The sequence below is a fragment of the Trichoplusia ni genome, chromosome 4 (assembly GCF_003590095.1).
Source record: "Trichoplusia ni isolate ovarian cell line Hi5 chromosome 4, tn1, whole genome shotgun sequence".
Classification (NCBI taxonomy): Eukaryota; Metazoa; Arthropoda; class Insecta; order Lepidoptera; family Noctuidae; genus Trichoplusia; species Trichoplusia ni.
Window position 1 is genome coordinate 4,442,048 of NC_039481.1, and position 23,038 is coordinate 4,465,085.

The following is a 23,038-nucleotide window of genomic DNA, read 5'->3' on the forward strand; positions in this document are numbered from 1 at the left end:
TCATTGTATTTTATTGCTTTATCGCTTAAATTTGTGGACGTATTTTTTTATATTTTTCCACTCCTAGCTACCCGGTACCAAGTAGCCGATTTAAAATTTGGTAATGCTTCTTAGGGTTCGACAGCATCGATCGATGATGAAGTGGATTAATTGACTAAAAGACAATTGATGGTCTAGTGCAGTTACTCCTGTAAACATCTAAACAGTTAAGGCTAAAAATGAAAAAAAAAAAGAATGAAAAAGCAATAAAATTCACCTATTATTATTATTATATAAACGTTTTTTATTTAAACTATGGAAAAAAATAGGTACATTGCCAACAATTATGCTAAATAGTATAATTTCCTTTCAAAATAACTGTTTAATCACAACCAAGGGAGCTTAATCAATTGTATCTTTGTACTTAATTATATTTTCCATAAAATGCTAAGTAACAAATAGTCTACCCTAACAATTTGTCATGGTAATATTAAATACGTGTAATTTAAATACAAATTTAATATTTGCGGATATCACATGTTACCTACCTAACAAATTCTTTGGAAGAATTACTTGACTAGTCAACATGTTAACATTGATCTAATTCTATAAACAACAAATTCTATGTACGTATAAAATGTTTGGTAAAGTAACATTAGATATTGGTAACTTGTCTGATCCATTCGCGTGCGCTGGAGACCCTTGAAAATATGACTAGGGCGCCGTTGGAGCATGACCGAGCATCATTCTGTACCCAAGATGCAATACCGACCAGGCGACCAGTCTCGTCAACCAGACCGCTGCCGCTGTCGCCCTGAGAATAATAGTTGCTGGTTATACATAGAAAAATACACCGACCTGCTTGTAACATAATTCAGTGCTATTCCATATTTTTTTTAATGTTGTTTGTAAAGTGCTACACTAATTGATTGTCACGAAAATTGAACGCGCAGCCTTTTATGTCGCGTATATCTTAGACGTAACTTAGATAACATTTACTCAGATAATATACTTACACTGCAAGCAGAATCAAACCGCGGCGGGCGTCCTTTCACGCACACCATATCTTTCGATCGATATTCAGGTAATGCTGACTTGCATACTTCTTCAGGCTGTACCGCCATTTCCATTTTGTGCATATCACTACGCATGTAGCCCTAAAAAATACGATTAGATATGAAAAAAAACTTTCACACAATTATTACATTTCTTTTGACCAGGGAATATACCTACCCAATGGGGGAACATATAATATACTAGCTGATCCAGCAAACGTTGTTTTGCCGATTTTTTTTTTCTAGTTGTATGTATTTTTAATGCCACATTATAAAAAAAAAACAATTTCGTCCAAAAAATAAAATCGTGTTTTTAGTGTGAGCAACCCTTATCAAAAAAATAGATGTTGTTCTATTCTCAGACCTACCCAATATGTATACAAAATTTCATAAAAATCGGTTAAGCCGTTTCGGAGGAGTACGGTAACTAACATCGTGACACGGGAATTTTATATATTAGAAGATGTACGATCCAAAATATATGTAGAACGATTATAAAGACATACATACAGAATAAGAAAGTTTTGAAAGTGAAAGATTGATTGAAGTGTCTGGAAAATCAGGACACCTGCTTTCACGTATTTTTCGTTGTTGATTCGTGGTTCAAGAAAAGTGCTACCTATAACTTTGCCACGATTGGCAGGAGTTAGGTAACACGTGAGTTACTAGAGGCGAAAAATAGTTTTCTCGTTTCAAAATAGATATTGTCTATGTAGGCTACTTACACCAAAGTGGTCCGTGCCGTAGCCCGCGTACCCAACGTTGAGACCCTCGGGGAGGGATGGTTGGTCATCCAATTTAGCGGCAACCATAGTCTTGCCGTCCAGAGGCAGGGGCTCACTTAACTCTGCCAACAGGAAGTCCCACCGGGCGGCCACCTACATCGCAATGTCATTAAGTTATTTCTTGCATAAATATATTTGACCATTAACAGTTTGTATTTATAGTTATTTATTCACGATTCAATACAATCCAGTCTAGCGCTACAGCACTCACTGACAGACGGTCTTCCAATAACATGGCGGTAACATTCCTGTACCACCATATTATCGGAAGACTGGCACCCTCTCGCGCACATAACTACGCTATCCCATAATTGCGTAAAAAAAATGAAAGTATACGATCATATTATTAGTGTATACTTTCAGGTAGTTCTGTAAATTACCTGTTTTATGTTAAATTCTGTAGCGTCGAGCCAGTAGGGTCCCACGGTAAAGAGTGGGTGGATGATGAGGCGCTTTACATGGCGCGTGACGCCGCTGCCGTCGTCAGTGTTGTTGGTACCGGCCAGTACGTACCGTCCGCCTGAGAACAGCGTGCTGTGGGCAGACCATGATTAAACACTTTAGAAACAATATGTAAAACTTCAGCGTGTAGACGTGCGTGTAGGCACCTTCGTGTATTATTTTGCACTAAATATTTTGTATGTTTCGGGTTTGTTGGGAATCAAACCCAAAATAGATGCGCGGTAGTACATCAGACTACATTATCTTTAAAAGTTTGGCAAGTTTATTTTTCATTTGAATTTGTAAATGCTTAACACAATTTTTTGGCTTGCCATAAGCTACGGAAAATGCTTATTTCCGTGGTTTATTCCCATCCATATAGCCAATACACAATAAAGTTATTTGCATGACTTTGGAAAAGCGATAAAGAGAAGAAGAAACATAAATAACTTAACTTAGTCTGCATACTTGCTAATTTATTTATGGACTTGTCTTTTGAGATCATTATCTTTGTTCTAAGAACCCCACCGTAATAAAGTATTAAAATTGGAGACGGTATAAATTAATGAAGGTATCAGTAAATAATGTACTAAAAATCTTAAAAATACAATAACATAAGTCAATGTCGCAAGTCCACGTGTCTAGGGCACCGGGGTTATCTTTGGTCACGGTTGTACGATTAATATTGTAAATTGAGAGCCAATCGCAGTGTTATTGGAACATAATAACGCCCGAAACGCTTCAATCTAAAAACAATTTTATTGCTTTTATAAATTATAAATATCTTTATTATCTGTATTATTTCTTAATGCATTAAATGTAACACTGAAATTCAAAAGTGGCAGTCGAGAAGGACAGCTTAATTTGAATACTGTAAGGGCTGTGGATATATTGACAAAACCTGGAAGGTGTCATCGTTTATTAAAAACATTTTCTTTTTGAAATGTCTTAGATCGATCAATAATCATTCAGTGTATACAATATATTGCGATATTTACTAATGAACTAAAGATCTTTAAATAGATTGGGCGTGTAGCACATGTAGCATATAACCATTTTCTCACTTTTTCAATATCCGATTTTGGTTTGGCTTCCGTGGTTTGGAAGCGGAGTTTAACTCCGCGGAGTCAAAAAGTCACTATAAGTAAATTCCTAGTGTTTCAACCGATAAAACTGGTTATATTACTCGTTGTGAACGATATGCGCACCTTAGTGACGAACAAGGAAAACCCAGATTGCTTCTTTATGTATGCGCTTACTCCGACCTGCGTCTCGGTCGTTTTACGAGCTGTACTTAATCAGATTCGGACCAGTACAAAAGCGAATTGTGCCAGTTAGTTAGATTTATTAATATTTTACTAAGTACCATTTTTTAACAACTCCATCATCTTGCTTAGTTTGTTTAGCCCTGCTTTATTATAACATTCTTATCATGCCGTATCATCAGTGCACTGCGAAGTAAGATATTTGTACTGACTGACATTTTATTATTTTTCAGCCGTATGTAGTCGTGATACATTTTTATGTACTTAACCCTCACACGAAACTTAGATTAGGTGTAATTGTTTTTCATTGAAGATATCATGGCCTCGATGGCCATGAACATGGTTAGTTAAACTTAAAAAAGGATGAATATAATATTTCTATGTGCATGCGTACAATTTGCGGCAAATTGGTCACGATCTTTTTCGTGTGCTTCCTATATATATATATATATATAAAGTATCTTCGATATACGAGTTGCAGTTACGATTTTATACATTATAAGGAAAATTAATTCATATTTACTTATTTTCCAAAGACGCGCAACGCAAGAGTTTATAAAGAAAGAATATGTTTTTAAATGCAATGGATACATTCTAGAATAGCCTACTTTTTTATTGTAATGTATAAAGTGTACAGCATATTATAGAATGCTTGCAAAGAATATATATTATTACCTGTTGAATCAAATGATGTATTTAAGCCATTAGTGTTAGGGGTACAGAAATACCTGATAGCTGAGTAATAAGAAGTGTTTACTGCACACCAGTGACAGCCATTACGTTGCGGAAATGTCGTTGATTGAATACACTTTTTCATTACATTATTACTTTTACCTAATTGTTACGTATCGGACACTTTCTATTTTGCAGACCAACGTTCGGAAGGCATTTAAACGGTTAAGACCCCAGATTTATCCTAACTTATAAACATAGATGTTTTTTTGATCGGATTAATAGTTTTAGAGTGTAACATCTTTCATCACGGCCTTGCTCCTATTAATCATAGCGTGATGTTAGAAATTAAATAACTTTCTTCGATCCTTTTCAAATCCAAGCAGTTGTTCCTGAGATTAGCGCGTTCCAATAAACTATTCAGCTTACAATATTGCGTATAGATTTTAGGGTCAAGGAGATTGCCGCTGGTTTCGATGGCGGAACTGTTTTAATTAAGGAAACTAACCAGATATTTGGCCATAATTATTTTTTCAAGATGATTGCCTTAGTGATTAGTTTATTACATGCCTACTTACTTAATTAGTTGAAATTTGGTAGAAATGTCGTAACGGACAATTATTACTAGACTGTTAATCGTTTATAATATCAGATCAAATTATGTTAAAACTTTTGTAATAACGGAAGATACTTTTACCGTTTGTATCGTAAGAAACTCATTGTCATTTTTCAAAACTCCTTATCCTACTTGTGCCTACATGGTACAGTATAGCATTTGTTTAATTCTTAGAAAAAAATGCCTTTTTAATGGTTAATTAATGATTTTTAACATCACTAAGGACATTAATATCTCTGGTCTAGCTTATAATCTCCCATATATAATAAAATAATGAATTCTCCCATTGTAACACAAAGGTGATGGGTACGAACCAGTGTCCAGCTGTGAGGACCCATGTGGGGCTGATGATGGTGCCGCCGCAGGTGCCTCCGAACAGCAAGGCGTGTGGGTACTGCTCGTTGACTGGCTTCGCTACCACCACATTCTCTTCTATTTTAGCTGGGGCATTAGCTGAAAACACAAATATTAAAATTATAAGTATAGTATAGATAATCAAGCGGAAGACTATGTTATATAATTGTCTGTGTTGGTCATACATTCATTTGTGGCCTATTTTCTGGGTTTTACCTGATAATTTAAAACACTCATTTGGCACTACTTAGGTACTTTACTACAATTTTAAACTATCACAAAGCCTGTTTAAACAATTTTTAAAGGCCCTTTCCATTTGGGTATTTTACTATTTTCCAAAAGATAATTTGGTGGCCTTAAATTAAATTTACATTAGAGTAGCATTCGCTGTGTTATAGGTCAGCGATTAGTAGAACTATAATTCTCAATTGCTTTACTCTTTATGATTATAATGATAGGATAGGATTTCCCATATTATCACTTTAACCTCGCGAAACTATAGTGTTTCGGGTACACGATCGACTCCAACATATTTATCATCATTTGCGTCTCGCTCTTAAATTTATTAACATAACTACACAGATAGCAAGGAAATAGGCAGGTACCTATTAGTTGCAAAAAATGTCATGACAATGAAAACAATCAGGTGAATAATTATAACAAAAACTATGTAAGTACAGAGTAGTGGAATCTTATCTAAGAAAAAATAAGTCGCGCATTTTTCCTATAGGTTAATTACCTGCTGACGCAGATACGCTGTTTGTAACGAATGGGAGACCAACTATGGAGCACTGCATGTGTGAGGCCAATTATGTAACAATGGTGGCTATCTGAATTAGATTTACTCTGATTTACAACTCATGGGTAACTATCACATGCCCTTTGATGACTCGGACTTCTATAAAACACATAGCTCCCTCGATGCATTATTTTAAGTTTGTATCAGAAAGTGAGTCTTGCCTGAATAATTTGGTGACCTCACAATGTTTCCACGTTGATTCGTACCTAATAAAAACTAAAAAATATGGATTTTTTACTTAAAACCCTGAAATATCGGTTTGGGCGCACATCAATCCGGATAAAGTATTAGTATTTGTCACCTCCAATAAATTGGAGAATGTACGATTACAAATGTATTGTTACAAGTTTTACAAGACGCAATAACACAAAAACGCTCATGATTCATATTAAAAATTCAAGTCGTGAACTTGAACCAGTAACCTCATCATAGAAACTGTCCGGGTTATTAGTGATAGTGGCATAAATTCTCTAGACAGTAAACATAATTTAAATAAATAGGTCAAGTTTTATTTAGTTCAAAATAACACAATTTAAAAATTTGCCACATAGGGCTACAATGGTTTGTTTATCGGTTTTTGAATCCTTATCCAGATTTATTCAGTGATATTAAGAAAAAAAAGGTAAAAAAGGTATTTTAGTCTGTTTACTCGTTGATTTTCACTGCTTCATTGAAAAATTTACCCACAGATGCACTTACAATGTGACTGTGACGAAGTAGATATGCTATTCGTATTCATAAGTTCAAATTTCGTTCGAAGTAGCCGTTTTAAGAGGTGGTTAAACCAAGCTCAAGATATTTGCGTGAAGGCAAAATAGTAGTCATACAAACAGAAGATACTTAGCATAATAACATTCTGGGTTCGCGCCGCCGCACCGCGGAGTTAGATTTATTCTACTAGGGCCCCGATTCTGCTATTAAACAATGACCGATGAATGAATGGCAATTTAATTAAATTTGAAGTTATTCCTATTCTCTTAAGCATTTTTCCAATACAATAATTGGAAGTTAATTGTATTGACATTGAGTGTACCGGCCCGTATTGAATTTCCGATTATTGTGTAGAAAAATGCTTAAGACAATACGCAAATTGACATTTTAAGCCAAATTTCATTCATTCATCGGCCATTGTAAATAGCAGAATTGGGGCCCTGTGCTGTGTAATGAGTTCAGAATACGGGTATTAAATTCACTTCCATTCATACCTGTAGTCACAGGAGTTATCTAAATCTGCAGGATGCAGGAATTATAAAATACTAATTGATCATTGGTCTGCCATTCCAGGACCCATCTATTCAAGAATCCATATCTGTTGTTGGAAATATGTGTATTTACATATTTTATTTATTAACACAACTAGAAGTTGATGGAAAATTTTGAAACTATAACAACTCTATTTGTAATAATGTAGGTGTTACATATTCCGCATTAATAATTTTGTTATGGTCATACATATCGCGTAGCCGTCAATAACATGTTACTCATTGTTACACCTTAACCTTATTCTAAAATATCTTTGTCAATATTTTTAGACATATCAGCAAATAACGACATTATATAATTTAATATATAATACTGTATTTTTATTACTTACTGGGTTTAATGGACTCACAAATGATGAGTAAAACCAAGTAAAGTAGCTTGATTGAAGGAAAGTAGAACCTTAAACCCAAATATTTGCTTATGGTCATGGCAGGTAAATCATTAAAAATGTTATTATTCGTATGGACTGCTTTAATATCACCTTAGTATATTACAACACTAAATAAACTGGATAATAATATCAAAGCGTGTTTTATGATTGCAGATTATCATGTTTTATCGCGCTATCGTTTTCTTTTAGCTAATTAAACACCTTCTTTAATTTATAGATAAATGGGTTTTGCCTATCAGTCCGAATGAAAAAAAAAAAAAAATACCTCACCTTCGCAGCACAAAAAACCTTACATTTAAATGGATCTAAACACCAAATATTTGTACTTTTCACATAAGTATTTGTACACAATTAGACTAGTAATTGAGAAGACTGAGTAGTAACATTTCACTCACGTGCTTTTGTCACTTGTTGTATGTCGTTGGCTCCCGGGGCCGCGGAAACACAAGCCAGTATCGCGAGCGCGCACACACAGGACCAGACGGCGTGCATGATGGAGGATGGATGCGCTACCGCCGCCCGCCGCCGACTTTATATTCCTACTTAATTACATCATGGCCTCATCAAGCCGCAACTTACGGTGGCGCTATCATTATTGTGGAAATAATCATTATTATTGGTGGTGATACTGGTAGGAGATCTCGCTTTTGCGGAATGATTTAAAAAAATACTTAGTTTTTAATAGTCTTCAAAAATATTAAATTCCTATTTAAGGATTTAGCTGTTCTATTAAAATGTGTATGTGAAGTACATCATATGTGTACATAATAATATATGTATACGTGGTTTGCTTTTAAACCGACAATCATCACTGCAATTCGGAATCGGCCACTTTGAGTAAGGGTAGTCTTCCCCATTTCCCTTTTTTTTTTTTTGGAAATCGTGATTATATTTTAACAATATTAATCATGACTATTGTACGTTTACTTACAGTACCTACGTATGTTTTATAGTTTTCTGATCCAGTCAATCAATTTTGAAATACCTTCAGTCACTTGAGATTTCAACGACCTATTTATTACTGTTTTTTTATGTATGTTTGGTTTATAGACAAAAACGGTATTAAAATAAACATAAAACTAGTAATAAAATTGAATCTTTGCATTTTACACGTAAGGTACGTGTTAAATACAAAGAACGTTATGCCTGAGTAAATAATTCCCTTAACATTTTTCTTATGAAACTAACTCAATGTAAATTCAGAAATATACAATACTAGCTTATTTTTCCGTCTCCATCCCCTTGGATGTAGCCTAAAGCTGTCAACTCATTATTTTCCTTCTGTAGTCGGATAAAATGTGTCGGGTGGGTACAAATGTGACTTGTCTATACAGAACGTCAGCTTTATCTAGTTTTATCAAATTGAACCAGCCTTTTAGGCCAGAAGGGATACAGGCATCTTTATAATATTAATGTAATGATTACATCGTCATTAATAAAACAATAACGTAACGATGGCGTCATTTAACTTTAACCAAATTAAGAAGTACCTTCTCATTTAGTAAATTCGATTCGGACATTCGTTGTATAATGAATCATATTTATCAAATGCAAAAGATATCTAACAATTTTTAAAATATAACACTAAGGACAAACTAAGGTTTTGGCTAGAATTACTTATATAGCGAACTAAAAACTATGACGGTATAGATACCAGCTACATTTAGCTGTATCTAATAATAATGAAACGTAAAGATTCAACATCCTTACATATTAGTTCAAACTGGCGATCTGAATAGAAACAGGTTCTGACAGTACGATGATATCAGAGTATGATTTGTTTGTATTGTATGGTCCTATTGGCATTTGAATGCAGCACTATAATCAAACCGGTAATGTTATAGATAAAGTTTATTATACCTAAGTTCCTACTGGCTCCGGAATTACAGGAATTCTAGGGAGGCTTTCTTGTAAGTTTCAAGAGTGTTGTGTGTTTTGGGATCATTAAGTAGATGTTATTATGATCATATTACCAACTGTATGTATTTTTCAATAAATTATTACTTAAAATTTTCTGCAGGAAATACCTAATGTTTAGATAATAAAGGGCTGTTGACGTCAATAAACTGACGAAAATCTTCACCTTGCCATTGTGCATTTGTTTGAATAGATAAGGCTTAAGTAGATGCGGGTCCAATCGGTTCGATTCGAGAAGGGATATTTTTACCTACGTCAAATATACTTATATTCTTCGTATCTTTGTTGCATCTGGCTACAGCAGGGAAGAAGAGCGCATCGCGGTAGTTTGCATTGCGTCCCCGTGGTCTCAGTTACAAGGGAAGGGTGAAGCACTCCGGTGGTTTTAGCCGGTAGGAGTCCGGCACACCTCTCCGCCTTCCCCAGGGCGGAGAAAGTCCATGAGGATTTCCCCGGAAAAAAAAAAAAAAAAAAGGGAAGAAGAGCGCGGAGGAAATACAGCAAGAAGTATGACAAACATTTCTCTGTTCCCGCTATTCATTGGCCATTGTAAATAGCGGCAATGGGCCCCTGGTAACAAATTTTGTGAACAAGCAAGTAGTTTTACTAAGGGTGTAAAGAGAGAAGGTAGAAAGAGTGAAGAGAAGGCAAATATCGGCGTCATTGTTCCGGAACCATCTCAGCCATCTTGGCTGGATACGTATAACGGATAACGATAAATCCTGCAGGCGTTTGAGTTTTTTGTGGACGTCATTGTTGACCTGCACAAAAAGAAACATTTTTTCTTTTCGTGTGTAGTAATATGGTTTGGGTAAAAGACAGCTTGCAAAGCCGTTAGGGTGGGAATACAGGTTTAGAATACCTGTTTTCGAAACAACTCATTTCTTGTTTCCTTGTGTTGCTATTAGATAAAAAAATATTATTTCTTGAAAGCGATTAAATAAAACATTCACAGTAAACATCGTTATGTCTAAAAAATTTATGACAAATGGATGCACAGTTAATTATTTCTCAGTAATCAGATAAAAAACAAAGATTTGTTTTTCATTGTCTTCAATTCGATAGCCTTTCAATAGTGAATATTCATAAATCTTGTGTAAAATGTTATAAGATTATTTCCTATATTACTTCTGGTTTATCCCTTGCCGATGCGGGCTGTTGACGTCTGCTTTTTCCGATATTATCTCGTGACGTAAGTAAGTACCCTTCTCTTCGAATTTACAAATTTACGATGACACATAATAAGTGGTATATGAAGGGCGACTGCGTACCTACGTACATAGTTTTTAATTAAACCTCAGGTGTTAAAATCGATCTTATTTCAAAGTATATAAAACTTTTTGAAATTGCATGGACTTCGCCCTTCATGAATTTGTAAAAGAGGTATCAAGAAAAACATAGAATAATCGAGAAAAGTGCTTGATTTCTAATTTTAATGTTAAACTTAGATTATTTTAGGGGATACCCAGGGCTAAGGACTTTGCCCATTTGACGGCTGCTAACTATTCCCGTCTCATGTTATTCCAGCTGTAATGTTAACTTAACCAAACGAGACTTGCTCTCTCCACGAACGCCTGCGGTGGATTGATGTCCGCTACTTTTAAGTTTCTTAAGGATTTTTTTTTGCGAAATATCACACAAAAAAGTTAATAAAAAAATTGATAATGACTTCGTTGCATTTTTTTGTGTTATTTAAATATCTAATGAGCTGTTTTCTAGAGAAAATCGGTTTATACATATTATGAAAAGATAGGTACCTACTTTTATTGAGATTTATTATTTTATTTTGGGTGATACCTACGTTCACACAACCGTACAACCAAATTTAAATAAGATAACCTATTCATAATGAACTGGTAAACGATCAAACGTTTTCTTCAACAAATTAGTTTAAAGTATTGTTATTTTTGCTATTTGACCGATGCAACCCCCGAGCAGTACGGATAATATTATTAAGTAAGGCGGCATCTCGCTTCCCCAAGTGCAAAGTCTTACGCATAAGGTTATGATAGCCGTTGAATTGGATAATCCCAAAAATGTATACAAATATGGAATGATTGATAAGTTGATAATGAGGTCATGCGCTTAATGCAGTAGTTTATATCAGCCGGATTCCTGGTAAGGAAAAAACATTTTAATGCTTTTGTTTTCGCAGATGCCTTGAACTTACGTCAATTCTTACCGGGTAAGCCCCAAACCTTAAATATCACGCAATATGTCGTCGTCTCATTACTATAAAATTGACTATAGTTTAAAACTGCAAACCATAGCGATTACGATTTGAGTCATCGAGTGTATAATAATTACACATTACAAGTATCATTGTTGCATGCGTCTCCATTTTCCGCCTCATGAAAGTTGTTATACCTAATAATTTTACACACTGCTTCTGAATAGGTATAGTAGGGGTTAGGTAAAATAAAAGCCAAGCCATGAATTCAAATAAACTTTAATAATCTCTTCAACGTCTACAGCTTGAGGATTTTGTTCAATAATATAATCGTCAATTACTATGAATACTTTCAAGATAAGTGCAAATACGCGTAATACGACGGTTTCCCGAAGTCAATTCGTAAACAATTATAACAGATACTTTATGTAGTATTAAATACTGTCATATTGCTCATCATTATATCCTACTGACGATAACTCTTACAAATTATAGTGAAACTTTATTACTCCTCTTAATTGCTTACAAAACCAGGAATGTTCAACGTCTTGACACACTAAGTACGACTACAAATAAAGTAATAACTTAATTAAGGTGTCATATATTATTGCAGGTTTATTATTTTTCTAAATGTATTATAATGACACTGGTGATGGGTGCCAATCGAGGCTACAGTTGTAAAGCTTTGTATTTACTTGTCCATTTCACTAGTCGGTAACCGTGCAATCACTACCAACGTCTATTTTCAGCACTGACGTGTTTTATTATAATGTATAATTTCTTAATTAACCCCTACACAGTTAACTTGAGGGTGACACTTTGACTCGTCGACCTAAATAACTTTATATAAAAGTGGTTCCAGTAATCTATATACTCAATGTAAATAATTGATATCGCGGAAAGTAGGATGTCACAGATGTTTTAACTAGCAGTTCAATAAACAAATTTGACCGACAAAACAAAATCGCGTATGTTCGCAATTGCTGATGTAATTTTACAGAAAAATAACCTATGTGATATTGTAAATATTTGCCTAGTTGAAATATCGTTTTCCAAAAATATAAATGAAAGTCCCGAGTTTATTGAATTGATGTTGTTCTGAAGGGCAGAGGGAGCGCGCATCGCGGGCCAGGCCCTGCCCGGAGCCCGCCCTCCAGCCGCTTGCGCGCGCTCGGCGCTCGCGAGACATCGACAACCACTAGTAAAAAACCTCAAGTACACTTCGTTTTCTTCTAAAACACTACTTCGTTTAATAAATAATTAATTAAAACAATAGAAGTTTGACAAAAGTAGAACACTAAAGCCATCAAAAAGATGCGTTAAAAATATTCTTCAACAATTATTATTGTGTAAATTTGTATGCAATCGTTTTGTGTTAAAAGTAAATTTGACTACTTTTGTCAAATTTCGTAACAATTGTCGTCTATTTATTGCTCGTAAACTACCTAACTACAGTTGCTACAATTACCACTAGTTAAGTAAAACTATCAAACAGACTAAGAGAGGTCGTGTAAGAAAGAGATAGAATCCCATTTTCACTTGCAATGCATTGTATATAAGCTGCGAAGCACACAACACCGAGAATATAAAAATATACCAACGATTGGTTACTGATAACCACTTGGTTATTGTAAGTAAAACATTCTATATCAATGCGATATTTTCGGTTGACATTTTGGTTCGAGAAGTGTTAGGAAGTAACGCTAAGCTTCAAGGTTTTTAAAAGCAGAAAGCAATGTGGATATCGCAAATCGTTACGCCTAAACGCCTAGCTTAGTTTTTCATGTCAAATTTTGTACCTCTAATTGGTTTTGCCGACCATGCATTGCTTACCAAATGTATTCAACATTTAAAGGCATAATCCTTACAACAAATGTATAATTAATATTATCGAAAATGATATGTTTACAAAATAAATTGACAAATAGAAGCTTTTAAAGTATTTAAAATAGATAATTACTATGATTAATCAAAGAACAAAAATTATCTTAGAAAGATTTGAAAATAAATGTAAATAGATAATTATTAAATGCGACTAGAAGTTACTGAAAAAGTTCAGAATATTTTATTTAATAAAATATAGCTCAGTCAAGAGGTTAATCCGAAAGAAACGAATTTTAAAAAATGAGTTCATTTGCTCGGTATATTTTTATCCGTAGGTATGGGATGTAGAGCCAAAAAGTGTGACGGGATGTTCTTGGTTAAGAATAAATATAGCAGAGTACTTAATATAAAAGTTTAAATAAAATGTCGGTGACGGTAGCCCTCGCATAATATATATCAAGCCCTCCTATTTCTTGACGTTTCCATGACGCATTCAAAAGCCAGTATGCAAAGTCAACTCCTTATTTTCCTATTCTATAAAAAATGTGTGTAATATTCCAATACCATAATTAAACTATTCTTTAAGCTTAATAAGATTTGAAGTGTTCGTTTCATTAAAAATAACCGCTATTACATTCGTTAACTTATCGCGCTAATTATTATAACTATTAAGTAAGTGATCTAGTGTAGTTAACTAGTTATTGTTTAATGACTTCACTTCCATATTGTGGTAAGAAGGATCCAATCTTAATGGCGACCCGTTATTAATTTAATACTATTATAATATTGTATAGGCCGCGATATTGTCAACTAACAATTTAATTTCTCACGAAACGACATGTAGATTTTCCGTCATAATGTAAAGAAGACAGCAAAGTATGTGTCAGTTATCTGAATAAATGACTGACCCTATTTAAAGCAAGGATTAAATGCGAGTTACATCATGCGTCTCTATTACAAGAAGTATTTATTATCTTTGCTATTTTTGATTTTAATGTAAATGTGTCTTGTCATTTTTACATAATAACGGATAGTAGCGCAAGTTTAATTTAGCTTTATGCGTCGTCCACTGGATAACATTAAAATAGATATTTATTCTGACATTTGGAATGTTGATATTAGTATAAGTAGTTAAATGCTTTTTGATAGTACTCAGGGTTCCGTTATGCCCTAACGGAACCCTGAGTACTGAGACTCTTCAAATAGTTTTGACAGTTGAGAAAAAAATCAGTATGTATGACTCACAACACCGCTTAAGCCTCGTCTTGAATTCAATTCTTAAAAATAGACATTATCGATTTTATTACTTTTTAAATTGTTTGTTTATTAGGCGGAACTAGTCAGGATGTTGACAGTATTGTATCGTATGACTGCAAGACTCACGTTGCTAGTCATGGCTTTTGACATCAGTTGGAATTAAATTCAAGAGTGGACTTGCAGGTCGTTTACATAGATTGCTATTTCATTACATTGCGTCTATTTCATTACAATGTTTATTATTGACACCAGGTATGTGATATAGGTACGGCAGCTAGATCTCTGCAATACGGTGTGGAGACGCTAAGAACCTACTTTATCGTCTAAGCTACAGCCATTTCCATAAGACCAAATGATAAACTATCTTATTAGGAAGAGTTTTTGCACATCTAACTTTATCATCTAATCATCTGTCAGACGTCCAAGTTTCTAAAGCTAACGTGCTCCTCAGAAGACACCGTTTCCCATTCAGGATAATGTATTTATCCTACGAAGACTTTTTTGGAGGTTTTCTTACGATATCTTTATAATCGACCTTAGCTCAAAAGTTGGGAAGACTGTTCGCTTTCCAAACAACACTACAGTTTCGTCATTTCTATTTTAAGATTTACTCTTTTAGACATTCCAGACAAGTTGTAGTAAGTTGAAAAGCAAAGTTGATTTACATTAGGCGCGTCAAAAAGCAGACGATTTACAATCATATAGAATGTCGAAATACTTATTTAATTAGATTTAAAGATACTAATACGTATCCGATAGTAAAAAGTTTTGATTCAGCGAAGGTTGTTTTCTGATGTACTCTTTGTGACTTATTTGTGAAGTCGCACAAATATGAGCTTGATTATTTTTGATAATTTGAAATATGATAGTAGGTATAGGATAATACTTGAATAGGTACAAACAAGTATTTTTCTAGTTGCATGTGCAGATTAAACTAATCAAGTCTTTTTTCAATTATATTCGATTTCCAACCAGATATTCTATAGTCCACTCGTTTGGTCTTACGGTTCTACAATCATAGCTGTCCAAGTCCAAAACCGCGACTTAGGAAGCCTTAACATAGCGTGCGTGAGTTCAGTAGAAGTGAATAAAGTTGAATAGACGGAGGCGATGAGCGGACGCGTCTAGACGCGGCGAGGAGCGACAAGTCGCGGGAAATGGCGCGCGCTCTGCGTCAGAGGTGGCGCAGCGGCGCGCGGCAGTCCACGCGAGACATCCACTCTATGTCGCGCGTTGTCACCTGGAAACACAACGCAATGTGTTACGAAATTAAGAAAACTGTTTTAGCCATCGTAGTTGGACTAGTTAGAAAAATACAATTGGAAGAAGTTGCAAGTTGTAGAACAGAGAAAATTTATTCTAAATGCATAATATTATTCCACACTGAGCAGAGTCCGCAACGCGAATTCAGTATTCACCAATAATATTCTTAGCACGTGTTATTAATGATGTAGAGTTTACGTAGCGAATACTTCGTATTACGTTAATAGAGTAGATGATCGAACCTGGTGCATGGAGTAGACAGCGAGCACGACCAGCACGTGCATGATGTTGTGCGAGTTGAGGCAGCGGTCCACGGTGCCAGGGAACCATTTCTCAGGTATATGCATGGCGCCGATCACGCCGCCTCCCAGGGACACTGCATCCTGGAGCAGAAAGAAAAATATTCATTAAATCAAGAAGTATGCTGTAGCTGTCGACACGAGAGCGCGCACCGCTCAGCAAGTAGCGGCGTCTTTCTTCCACAGCTGCAATACTTTTACGTTGAGAAGCGATGGTGGATCGTCAAAGCAAAGTTTAAGCAAAACTGTCGATCGTGAGATGTCCAGAAATTCGAGTTATTAATAAAGTTTTGAGACCAGTGAGGCTTAGTTATTTAAGGTATTTTTTTATAATGCACAGTTCCTCAAACATTACTAATAATTTATTGTATCGTAACATCTACTATCAAAATAATTTACTCGCGTGCACTTCAAGAATGTAAAAGAATAAAAAGAAAAACATTTTTAAACTGCATTTTCTTATTATTATAAGCATATTTGTATACCCATACATTTTGATATATAAATTTATGATTAATCACGTCGTGATCGTGATCGTCGTGAATCATAATACTTATAGTAAGCACAATATACCAGGAAAATAATGAATAGTGCAAACGTAGTGCAGACTAAGATTTATAAATATTAATACGATGGTTGATGTATATTTCTATACAGGTAACAGATGGTTCAGTGACGTAATTGGAAATATACATTATTTATTTATGTAGCGGGATAAACATTAAAAGCGATGAATGCCTTTTAGCGATCAAATTACCTGTACAAAATATTCATCCAGGTACGCCGAGGGTGACATGGGCAGACGACATCAAATCGATGATAAATATCGTATAAAAGTAAAGGAAACATAATTAGAAGTTGAAAGATATGTGTTTTATAGGGTTCTAGACCAAAAGGGTAAAACGGAATCCCTTCACAAGTGACTAGGATGCTGCTATAATAGCAAAAAAGTCGGGATTGAGCAACGTTACGACGGCAATGAATTTAATAGGTGACCATTTGATTTTTTCTTTGGTTATTAGTAGGTACGAATCCCGCAGTGTTGCGGGTCCTACTCGCACTTGACCGGTTTTTGTTTTGGATTTCATAACTAACCAGCTTCTGTATTCGCAGTTGATAACCAGCGTCCGTTAATTGTGCTTTTCATAACCGAAGCCATAGAGTGGAGCGGTCTCATTTGTAGCTAACGAACTGTGTAATCGCTTTACGCACTGCGATCCAATTATACATTAGCCTGCGTCGGATTATTCTGTGTTTATTATTATTTCAAATGTTCATTTTCCCGAACAGAAATAACCTCAATTTGTCTAGTCTCGACTGGAATACAAATAGTAAGTTTAAATTTATCAGTAACCTAGTTATGATTTCAGCTTTATTTTCAGTTAAGTTATTTTTGTTACTTTTCAGCATGTTAGGTAAATTGTCTTCAAACTAGTCCACTAGAACCATGATAGATGCGGAGACCATCTGCCTCCTCTGTGTGCCAGAAACTCGTCGTAACATGAAGGAGCTGGCTTCACGCCAGAGAATATAACGCTTGAGCAGTTCCTTCAAACCAAGTAAACCATCCCTACGGAACAACGGAACAACCATCCTTACAATATTCTGGATCATCGCCTATACTGGACCTAAGTACCTCATTACATGGATGGAGGTACAGTTTCCTTTTATGTTTCCCGGTAATGTTTATTGTGGACATTACAAGTGTGACTGCTATTATGTACGATAAGGTAAATACCTGAAGTAATAACAACGCCTGCAGGATACATTCAGCTTTATCTTATCGTGTATATGGCTAAATACCAAGCATTCAAAATAAGGAAATTCCAATCACTATTGTCGTAATTTTGCATTTATAAACACCTGTAAATTTATATATTTCAATGTACTTAAAGATAGCTGGTTTAACATAGAGTTAATAAGTTGAATCACGTATCAGTATAATTATTTTTGCTTTATCTCAAAAAGTAATAATAAATAAGTTCCTAAGCACTAAATAAATATTATCTACGACACCAAGTAAGACACTTACTTCGCTGTTAAATCTACTCATATTCGAATTATATTTTCTATATACATTGCTATACGATTTAATCTCGGTACACAAAGAAATGTTCAAGATTTTTATTATTCGCTTTCGTACTGAGCCGGGTACCTATAACCATATATCTGTAGAATACGAACACTTGAAAAGATAATGGGAAAACACGCCGGTTCCGCCTGTTTCAATGGCATCTCCTTTTGTAATATTATCAACGCTACGTACTCAAGCCTTGGTGTTTTGTTTATACATACACTCGTTACACTCTGTCGCTTGTTTTGTAGGATTATTTGAACAGTTTCATGGATACTATTGCGAATTTCAAACGTAGAGTTAAATAAAAGATTATAGAGACAGTGTATGGTGTCTACAACCAGTAAGGGAGACGTAATTTCCCTAGCCTTTACTTTCTTGTATTTAAAGCGAATAATAGTGATATAACATATTGTTGTTTTTAAGTAGCAATGATCAAGGCGTTCACCCGTAGATATTTAATATGTTTCAAAACTCGCCCTAAAAGTGGGTTCAGTGGAAAAAGGGCAAGTTCTAAAAACGTTCTGGAAGAATGATTATCTTGCTTGAAGCCATTTATATTGGCCCTGTGTGCGGAACCCAACCGGAGTCATTTGGCAGCGCGCCAGCCCCATTGTGTGCGTATTGAAAGGGATGCTACGAATCCCGGGATTGTTCCACCAACTAACTTATAACTACGTAACAACAGTATTAATTATTTTGTTGTTTCTCCGCCATTACGGTTAATGGAACTACAATGTTGGGGATTTTATTCATCTTAATGTTTGGAGTATCTATCGTATCCCTTCGTTTGTCGGGTAAAAGATTTTTCTATAATAACGATTTTCAAATGATACTGTTTTATACATGGGTGTTCTAAAATAATTAATTAAAAATATTTTGTGTGAACTGGAGTTATTACTGGCTCATCCAAAAAATTGTTTCATTTTATTTCTTAATATAAATAACGAGAACGGCAATACAAACATATTGTAAATTTTCGACAAATTATCGTCTTGTCTTATTAAGTCTGTAGCGGGTAACCTAGCATTTTGTCCCTGGAGTCACACTAAACTTCATTACTTCAGTGGTTTTCAACCTCAGCCTTAACTGTAAATCCGAGTTTCTAAGACACTTATTTGTGGCCTACTCGCGCTTCCTAAGATTTCCTTTTATACTTTCTAAACAGCAAGTTGTCTTATGAAAAGCTTTTCATCGGTGTTAATAACTTTAAGTTCATTTCAATCACTGCAAGTAATCAATTATAAATTATTAAAAGAAATATTGGCACATTTCTCATATATGCATTTTTTTTACTGCTTATGCAAAATAATTCAACATATTTCCTTACATTCCACCCCTAACATCAGCGCGTTTCATGTTTGCCCCGCATAGCCCGGACACTCAACCCCTATAACTAAGCCCACAACAGTTGCTCAACAGCGGGCGCGGGGCGTGAGTCAGCGTGCTCCGTGCTCGCGTGTTACACATTACCCATTTACCCACTGCCTGCTCGCCCACTGAGCAATCAATAAACAATTATAATAACATCACTAAACAAACATTAATGTCAATAAACAAACCGTGGAAAAGTTCTTTTTAATGTTATTGGAAGGAAACAATTTTTCTTCTATTAGAAAGTAGTCATTCGAGAACTACAGTCTTTAATCACGTTGACTTGTGTTATTTTTGTTGTACATTAATGTAGACAATTTAAGTTCATTTTGCAGTCAATAATATTCGGTTATATATATGTTAACCCGGTTAACTCCGAAATTTTAGCATGGATATATAATGCTGTGTCGTAAACCGAACTGAAACAACATGAGGTAATTATTTAGGCGAGAGCTAACAGAACTTTGCTCCTCACACTCTTCATCTTGTGTTATTGTCAACTAATCCATGTTTTGAAATATCTATACACAAATGAGTTACCTACTAAAAAGAGTATAATGCCGTTTACTGGCAAAGTTCAATACATTATAATGGACATTAGTATGAGTTTAAATAATTGAATATTAAAACTGAACATTAAGTACTTTTAAGAGGGTGTACTAGCTGAACATACAGCTTCAATGTTTGTTACGGCCGGCGTTGGCCATGGTAGGTTGATGACGTCACCGCTGCAATCCAAGTGGACAATAAATACCAGCTGTCAGCGCAGGTCCACTGGAGCCGCGCCAGTTCGCTACCATGCCGACATTACGCGGGCTCTGATAATTGCACTCTACATCAGCGTCTAAGAAATTTTATGGTTGATCCAAATAGGTTCGGTAATAAACGATATTTTCGAACTTTTAGAGAGACCGTCCATTACCATATTCGGATTTAAAGGTGTCAGGTTTAATTACTTTTTACGTTTTTATATTATAAAATAATATTGTTGCATACCTGCAAAAAAACATGCAGTATAGCGTGGGGGTCACCGCCGCCTAGGCGGGCTGCGCGCGCGCCGGCCAGCAGCACGCGCATGCAGAAGGGCGCCGCGAAGCATAGCCGCCGCTCCCACGGGGACCACGCGCGCATCGCCTGATGACAATACTCATTATTTATCGAATATTTTCCCTCCTACATAGAATATCCTGTTCCACTGTTGTTGAGCCGACGCTTTCAATCTTCGTACCTATACATTTACATATATCGTTTTACCCTAGCGGGATCCTAGTCATCCAAGCGAATGTTTCTGTATTAATTAATTGACATATAAGCTTTATGGGAAAATACTCAAACGCCTGCTTTAATTTTACCACGTCTGTCTATCCAATGTTATCGCATGCTCCTGAGTATTTTAGGGTTCATTTATTTTCCTCTATATGAACATTACCATAGGGTAATTTTTTACCTTGTAAAGCCCCAGCAGACTGCCGAGACTGTAGACGGCGAGCGCGAGGTTCCGCAGCGGCGCCGGCGCGCAGTACACTGTGGCCGTCACCATCGGGATGGCGCCTGTGGACAACGAACGTGATTTTATTACAATGTGATCTTGCAGTATAGACAAAGGGACAGTATCAAGACTATAAATCCTCAACTTCAAAATGACTTCTCCGAATGACAAATTAAAATGGACCCAAACTTTAAACAACATTCAATTGACTAGTGAATTTAATCAAAAGTGACCTACGGAGAACTAAAAGTTAAAGAAAATAACATTAAAATTGTGTTTTCAAGACACTTATCATATTTTTTTGTTATCCGGGCATCTTGCCAAAGCCCAAGAGCTCTTCATGAAATTTTTAATAAACGCCCTTACTCGTTACACAATTTTCGAACGTTGTTGGCAAGTAGTATGTAGGGCACGTAAAAATGTGCATTTCTAAATTGTATTTGAAAACATGAATCGAATGTTTTACAAAAGCGAGTATTTGTTCAAATGTTAGTCGTTTATTCGACCATCTTTACTTAAAATTTATCCTTGACACACTACGGGGACTTAAATTAGGAGTGCCTTAACTTGCAAGTCAGTAAAACCGTAAAAGTTGATTACATGTACGCGACGTTATATAAATAAGGCTGGCAGCCGATCCAGTGATGGATGCGTTTTTAATGACGGTCTGTCGGTCCTTCCGCGCAGGTTTTATTGCCGACCGTAAAGCCTGCGGTTAGCGGACAAGATATTTCGCCGGTTTCGCCCCAAAAGCTTAGGAAACAATATTTTCTAAGCCCTGTTAGTAGGCCTCTTGGGAAAATTGTTGTTATTATAGTATAAGCTCGGATCGTAACGAAACCATTCCGAAATAGGTCAAAACAAAACTAGAGGGATGTTAAAATTTATCACGCGCAACAAAATTGCGATAGTAAATAGAGTACAAAAACTGTACCCGTATGTTATAACAGCAAACACGTAAATGGATATAAAACGTTTACTACGTAACATGAGTTTGTAGTTTTGTCCGACGAATAGTAGGAATGTTTCACATTATCAAAAGGTTATCCCGAGTTCTGGTTATAGAGGAAAAAATGATTGTCTTTTGAATCACTCTTTTCGTTTTTCTTTTCTTTCTGATACATAAGTATTAGGACGTGATCCGATCGAAAATACTATGAGCTTGACTTGACTTAAAATAGGTCACGCTTAGGCGGCATTTTACAAAACAATATTAGATTTTGTGGAGATCAGATTCTTTTTAAGGTTCCGTACCCAAAGAGTAAAATCTAAACCATATTACTGAGTAATATCTAGACAGTTAAAAGTTAAAAGTTCTGTAGCCGCTCTTAAAACAAATGTTAATAAAGGATAACAAATAAATTTAGTCACATTAAATTTACTTGTAATCGACTCGCACTTGAGTTGTTATTATTTCTCTTAGTCATTTTCATACCTAGTTCTACCGCTATTGTTACAGCGATCGTCGCAATACACTAAATATAAAACATAGTGAAGTATCCAGAACAACTGAGATCACACTCTAATTAATAAATATAATGAAAAACAACCTGTGATTTTAATGAAAAGTCGATTTATGTCATTCCTTGCCTTACAGTATTTTGTAATTCAGTATGAGGGTCGATATTCTAAGTAAATATTCTCCACTTTCCCTTCGCCGAGTATTTTTAGTTCCCGCCCTCGTGTTTGCCGCGTGGGGGTCGTCCCGGGATTTTCCACTTTAAGCGTAAGGATTAGTCATTCGATATGAC

The 23,038-nt window shown here is 35.4% G+C and overlaps 2 protein-coding genes across 3 annotated transcripts in view; both read right to left on the minus strand.

Moving 5' to 3' along the window:
- Window positions 1–250: 250 nt before the first annotated feature.
- Window positions 251–8,149, minus strand: LOC113492624 (scolexin B-like). 2 transcript variants are annotated; one of them, XM_026870173.1, is made up of 6 exons: window positions 8,016–8,149; window positions 5,128–5,266; window positions 2,200–2,353; window positions 1,760–1,912; window positions 996–1,136; window positions 251–793 (listed from the first exon to the last, which is right to left on the minus strand). In XM_026870173.1, the coding sequence occupies exons 1-6, from the start codon at window positions 8,110–8,112 to the stop codon at window positions 635–637; spliced, it is 843 nt and encodes a 280-aa protein (XP_026725974.1). In that variant the 5' UTR covers window positions 8,113–8,149; the 3' UTR covers window positions 251–634. The 2 variants fall into 2 exon arrangements, with proteins under 2 accessions (XP_026725974.1, XP_026725975.1); XM_026870174.1 differs by lacking the exon at window positions 8,016–8,149 and adding an exon at window positions 7,561–7,731.
- Window positions 8,150–11,970: 3,821 nt separating this feature from the next.
- LOC113492626 (progestin and adipoQ receptor family member 4) overlaps window positions 11,971–23,038 on the minus strand; it is a 67,208-nt gene continuing 56,140 nt past the window's right edge. The window contains exons 3-6 of the mRNA XM_026870184.1: window positions 21,246–21,349; window positions 20,795–20,932; window positions 16,294–16,434; window positions 11,971–16,028 (exon numbers count right to left, since the gene is read on the minus strand). Of these exons, the coding sequence (XP_026725985.1) occupies window positions 15,963–16,028; window positions 16,294–16,434; window positions 20,795–20,932; window positions 21,246–21,349 (449 nt within the window). The 3' untranslated portion in view covers window positions 11,971–15,962. The remainder of the gene's footprint in view (window positions 16,029–16,293; window positions 16,435–20,794; window positions 20,933–21,245; window positions 21,350–23,038) is intronic.

What these genes read in the sequence shown, in the direction of transcription:
- LOC113492624 (XM_026870173.1), bottom strand. Translation starts at nt 8,112, where the DNA reads ATGCACGCCGTCTGGTCCTGTGTGTGCGCGCTCGCGATACTGGCTTGT. An exon ending in CAGAATTTAACATAAAACAG is followed by an intron (nt 1,913 to 2,199) that starts GTAATTTACAGA and finishes ATTGCGATGTAG; the next exon opens with GTGGCCGCCCGGTGGGACTT. An exon ending in ACGGCACGGACCACTTTGGT is followed by an intron (nt 1,137 to 1,759) that starts GTAAGTAGCCTA and finishes CGTATTTTTTAG; the next exon opens with GGCTACATGCGTAGTGATAT.